General features: G+C 36.3%; 1 gene segment (V, D, J or C); it reads left to right on the top strand.

Annotated features, from left to right (window-relative positions):
* The first annotated feature begins 931 nt into the window (after positions 1-931).
* On the top strand, positions 932-1,392 carry LOC120439854. The segment is given in 2 exon segments: positions 932-977; positions 1,064-1,392. Coding segments are annotated over 2 exon segments (375 nt in total).
* Positions 1,393-6,396: the final 5,004 nt, after the last annotated feature.

The following is a 6,396-nucleotide window of genomic DNA, read 5'->3' as shown; positions in this document are numbered from 1 at the left end:
TGATGAAGACATTCACAAAGTTATGGATGAAGATGTCAGTGTCACGGATCATCCTACATTTGCAAAGTTATGGTGTGGTTTCAGAAGAGCGTGTCTGTAAATATTATTTGATTTCAGTGACTCAGCTGGTCAGTGTGGAGAATGAATAATGAATAATAATCTTAAAGGTAAACAAAAAAAGTAGCTCCTAGGATAGACATCTGATTATGGGAGTATATGATGCTGATTTTTTCTCTTACCTAACAGCCAGCATTCCAGTAGACAAGTCTGTTTGAACATTAAACAATAATCTGCAGGCTGAGCTATAAGCCAAGGAGTTGCAATATTGGCTGAATATGACAGAGACCAGGAAGAGCAGTGGAGTGGATTGGGTATATGAGCACAGGCAGTGTTCAAAAATTTCATTTTATAATTTGAATTCAAAGTATTAATATTAATTTTTTTACATTAATTAATATTAATATTTTGTTTACACACACTGCAAATATAAACAGGTCTTATGTGACACAACATACAGTATGCTCACACTCACACACGTGCTTGAACCTGAAAACTTTAGGAAAAAAAGACCATAATATAAATGTCAAGCTTTTCTTACTGTCTGTATTGCAATTAAAATTTCCAATTTACATTTCACAGAGAGAAACCGAAATGCAATTGAGTGTAATGATAGTAAATAATCTCAATTATAAAGAGCAATTATAACATACAATAATAAAACATTTACAGTGAGAAGCTACATTAAAAAAAAAAAAAAGCCATTTGTAGCTGGTACGTGTAATCTAATAAAAGTTTGGCGTTTGTAAAACAAGAGCATTACAAAAAAAAAAAAAAAACCTGTGAGGAGGAGTCAATGCAAAACCTGGATGTCTTAAACCTACTTTAGCTGCAGAGGGGTTGACAGAGACAACTGCTCACACAGTTTAACATGATGGCCATGAAAACAGGAATCCTTCTTTTTATTGCTTTATGGGCAGGTGAGACCTTTCACTGATGCTGAATCAAATTTGCCTTTCAAGAATAAACAATTTTACAGCATGTAACTATTGTCTTGTTCTGACAGTTGTTGATGGTCAGACTCTGACAGAATCTGAACCAGTGGTTAAAAGACCTGGAGAATCCCACAGACTGACCTGTATAGCCTCTGGATTCACATTCAGCAGCTACGCTATGGTGTGGGTCAGACAGGCTCCGGGAAAAGGACTGGAGTGGATTGCTTACATAGGCACTTTGGGTTATCCCACCTATTACTCCCAGTCAGTCCAGGGTAGATTCACCATCTCCAGAGATGATTCCAGCAGTAAACTCTATCTACAGATGAACGGTTTGAAGACTGAAGACACAGCAGTTTATTACTGTGCCCGAAGAGACACAGTGAGAGAAAGCAGTTGAAATGCCATACAAAAATTAGTTCCTCTTTTTACCATCAGCAGGGAATATTTGGACCTTTAAAACAATATATTTAATGCGGTGTAAAAAGACAATAAGTTCTTGTTTTCTGTTGTGTTTTTTTTTTTTAATCAATTAATTGTTTCGAAACGATCTGATTGAGATCAGGAGGTGAAATAAACAGTGAATTCCACTGAGAAAAGTGTGAGGAAAAGAGATTGACAGTTCTATAGATTTTATTTTAGAAGTATTATCATATGTACATATATTACTACTACTACAGCAGAAGACTCTGCTCTTTCATTCTGTGCCTGTAAAAACACAGAGGCAGAGAACAGAGGAACAGCTGCACAAAAACTTCAAGTATCCATTTGCCTTCAATGATTTTACTCTTTACATGCAAAAGAGAAAAAGAAAGTTATTATTTCAATATGAAGTAGTAATGCTCAATTGAAATTAGTCTGGAAAGACTAAATACATAACTATGAGTAAGTGACTGGCATAAAAACATTTGTTAATAGTAGAGATGGCACAATACCACTTTTTTATGTCCGATACCGATATCATAAATTTGGATATCTGCCGATACCGATATAAATCCGATATAGGGTATTTCAAAATCAATAAAATATTTTTTTTTATATCTTGCTGCATTTTATATAAGTTCATAATCAAGTTTAAAAAAAAAACAAAAAACACTAAAGCTATTCTGTTAAACCTGTATGCAAAAAATACACTGCACCCAAAATATTTCATAGTTCAGCAACACTGATCAGTCTAATAAACTTAAACCTACACCATCCTCCCTATTCTGGCATTTTAGTACTTAGTAGAGTACTTAGTGGAAATATTAAACAACCTAACTAATAAATGGTATAATAAATGCCAACTCCCAGCAAAAAACAAAAAAATAATCAACTTTAATTTAAAGCACGTGTAAAAAAAAAATGCACGGAAGTCATTAATTTTTCTACAATAATTAATTAGATTCAATATCTCTCTTCAACAGAATTGCAAGGGAAAAAGTACTGTAGCTTTCTAGGTTATACACGGTGGGCCATTTATATGGATACACCGTAATAACATGGGAATGGTTGGTGATATTAAAGTCCTGTTTGTGGCACATTAGTATATGTGAGGGGGCAAACTCCTCAAGATGGGTGGTGACCATGGTGGCCATTTAGAAGTCGGCCATCTTGGATACAACTTTTGTTTTTTTCAATAGGAAGAGGGCCATGTGACACATCAAACTTATCAGTAATGTCACAAGAAAAACAATGGTGTGCTTGGTTTCAACGTAACTTTATTCTTTCATGAGTTATTTACAAGTTTCTGACCACTTATAAAATGTGTTCAATGTGCTGCCCATTGTGTTGGATTGTCAATGCAACCCTCTTCTCCCACTCTTCACACACTGAAAGCAACACCGCAGGAGAAATGCCAGCACAGGCATCCAGTATCCGTAGTTTCAAGTGCTGCACATCTCGTATCTTCACACCATAGACAATTGCCTTCAGATGACCCCAAAGATAAAAGTCTAAGGGGGTCAGATCGGGAGACCTTGGGGGCCATTCAACTGGCCCACGACGACCAATCCATTTACTTCTGTGCCCATCAATGCACAGTGACAGAAAACAGAAGAACAGCTGTGCAAAAACACTGAAACAGCCATGTGACTTAGTTTAATGATGAGCCTGGAAACACAGGTAAGCTGAAAATTATTAACAGTAACTTTGAGTACCTGAGTGACATTACAACAATGCTAAATTGTTTGAATATGTGGAGATTCTAAGTGTTTCTTTTTTTTTTTTTTTTTTAGGTATTTCATAAAAGCAGTGAACTTTCAAGGTCTTAAGGATGTGCATACACAGTGTGAATGGGGAGGAGTCGATTGCAGGCATTTAGAGGCAAGAGAGCTTTCACAAAAGATGAGCTGTTTGTTAGGCTGAAACCCACGTACAAAAGCCTGAACACAAAATACAAAAGAAACTAAATCTTCAAACTACTGAAACTAAACCGAGAAAATGATACAGGAGAATTTAGAATGAGTGGTTAAAGGAGCGACTCTTCCAGTTTTGGGGTTAATGTTCCTATTTGACTCAGATTCTTTGGGATGAATAAATCCCTTCTTTGAGATTTATTCATCCCAAAGAAGAGCAGTTCCTCTGCACACACAAGCTACTCACACGATCAGACTCACACAACCTACAGTCCTGTAGGTTCAAAATAAATTATTAATAGTCAACAGTAAATTTCAGAAACCATTCTGAACAAATACTGTAAATGTAATTAAGAAGGCAGAAAAATCCACGTGTGTCTTTTAAAATATAGAAGGGTTGATGCAAACATGTTTGATCCTGTGAAGAGATTATCTGCTTTACTCTAGCAAACACCAAAGAATGATTAAACAATGAATAATTACTTAATAACAAAGAAATAAATTATAATGATGAGAAAATTTTCTCCACCACTTGTCCCATATTTGGTATTTAATACAAAAAGTTACGCGATAAAGCAAATGGCAAAAATATTCTTTTAATATTCTTTTCTTTCAGAAAGCTTCAGCCGATCATCTTTCACCATCTTACAATACTGTGACTGCAGCCATTCCCCAACTCTCTGTTAATGGTACTCATGGCCATTGATCAATTGGCTTTGATCAGTGGTTGATGATCAATGAAATATGCCAATTTGCATATTAATGATCAAGGAACTGACCTCACAGGCCATTGTTTATTCAGTGGGCTGGTTTCAGTCATTGTACGAATAGAATAGAATAGAATAGAATAGAATAGAATAGAAAAGAATGAACCTTTATTATCCCACGAATAAGAAATTTGGGTGTTACGCAGCTCCTATAAACAAATGTATTGTTTTTAAGGTTGGGGAAACCAGCAGTCAAGTGAGACTGAAGAAGTCACTTTGATTAGTGACAAAACGTTTCTCTCACTGAAAACGCTACATCCAGATGAACAGAATCAACCTTTTGGGCTTCTGCTGTTTACTTCTGTGCTCGACCAACCCAGTATCACTCCAATAAAGACACTGCAGCACCTGCACATAATCCATGCTAAAAATGTCCTATATAAAAAGCAGTCCATTCACCATTACTTGTAGATAGTAAAGATATATAATGTCTGTATCACATACAAGTTTATTCGAATTCTGTCTCTTCTGTGAGAAGTCAGCGCTAAAACTTGAAATAATACATAAAGCGTTTTACTGATTCTGATTTGAATTTGAAAGTAAAAACGTACCAGCTTACAGCAAGAGACTATTTTCAGTTTTTGACAGGTGTTGATGGTCAGACCCTGATAGAACCAGTGTTTAGTGCCTGCAGAATCTGAAAGATTAACATGTACAGGTTCTGGATTTACATTCAGCAGTTGCCAATGAGTGGCAATCTAGTCTGGTCCTTTTGGACTTGCCATTTTACTGAAAGATTACTAACACATACTATTCTCAGTTGGCTCAAAGCTGTTTTTACATCTCCAGAGACAACAGCAAACAGGAGATGTATCTGCAGAGAAACAGTTTGAAAAAATAATATTTTATTTGGTACCGTGCTCGAGAACCACAGTGACTGGACTGGATACAGTGACTCTGAAGAAAATGGGACTGGAGTCTCTTTTAAATGTTTCTTTCAAGCTATCGTTTATACTGTTTACAGCAAACTAAAGATTTACACCATTTTACCAATTTTATTATTTCTGAAGCACTTAGGTAGAGTACAGCAAGTATCTGAGTGTATGTCTGTGTATGTGTGTAACAGCAGTCTAATATAACATTAACAGAAATAATACTCATAGTGCTTTTTCACCTTTAATCCTTGGACTTAAACTTAAATACACAATAAAAACAGTAAACATAAGTCCTCTTTTTATGTCCTACATCTGAGTGAGTTATGAAATTAGAATCTCATATGTACGTTTCCCAAACATGTTTTCATATTGTCCAAAAGAGGCAGTTTTTTCATCAGGCTTTATTTAGATCCTAATGAATGCTTTATGCCTTGGTATGCAAACTCATTGACTTTCTCTGTTATTGTAAACGCTTCAGACTGTGGCATGAAGTTCACATCATGATATGTTTATCAAAAAACATGTTTTCTGTAGCTCTGTTATTGCTCTTAGCCATCTCACGTGAGTCTCTTTAACATTGTATTCCGTTACAGTTACTGTTTAAAAAGGTGATAATCAGAATACAGTTACTTTGTTGAAATAAATGGATTACACGGCGGTCTTTTCCTGTTTCATATGTTAGGCTATGGCCTCTCTATTTTTGGTAATTCCACACCGGTGGAAACATAAAAAAAAACACACATTAAGAGGCTTTAATGCCTGTGTCTCTATCTCATGGCCCATGTCACCTCTAACCCGCATAATGACGTGAAGAAATATTTTTTTTAAAATGATTATTCAAAAAATTATTTAATATGAAGGCAATATGAGCAAAGTGTTACAGGCATAGCCCTAAAGAATGTAGCCTCATGGGCAGTGTAGTCCGTGCTGCAGGGAGAATGTGTGGGACTGCCCCACTCGTTATGTGTGTGAGTGTGAGGGAAGGAGGGAGAAACAGGAGAGTCAAAAAGTACGAGTTGTCATCGACCAGAAACGGGAGATGGAAGCATGTAAATATAACAATAACCACTGCAGCCCAAAAGAGTGCCTGACGGGTCCAGTTGTAAGTAAGCTATTAAGACTCAGCTGTACACTGTGTTTGTGTTTTCCTCCGAAGTAGGAGCAGCCTTTCAACGCCTCTCTCTGCCTCTTGCTAGCAAAATTGACCCAGACAGTAAAGCTAGTAAAACTCGGCTACTAGCCCGACATGGAACCCGAAGTATTAGCTAGAGGTCCCTGTTCTACGGTTTGGAGCCGTGGACCTGGCCGAGGTAACAAGAAAGCGCAAACAAAAGGAAACATTTTTCACTAGCAGTCAAAAACTAATGTGTATACTTATGTCTGCATTTTTATTTTGTTAAATATGAACAAAATGATAGCAGAAGTG

This window comes from Oreochromis aureus, linkage group 4 (genome assembly GCF_013358895.1).
Source record: "Oreochromis aureus strain Israel breed Guangdong linkage group 4, ZZ_aureus, whole genome shotgun sequence".
Lineage (NCBI taxonomy): Eukaryota > Metazoa > Chordata > Actinopteri > Cichliformes > Cichlidae > Oreochromis > Oreochromis aureus.
The sequence above is the reverse complement of the archived record's forward strand: the minus strand, read 5'-3'. Positions and strand labels throughout refer to the sequence as shown.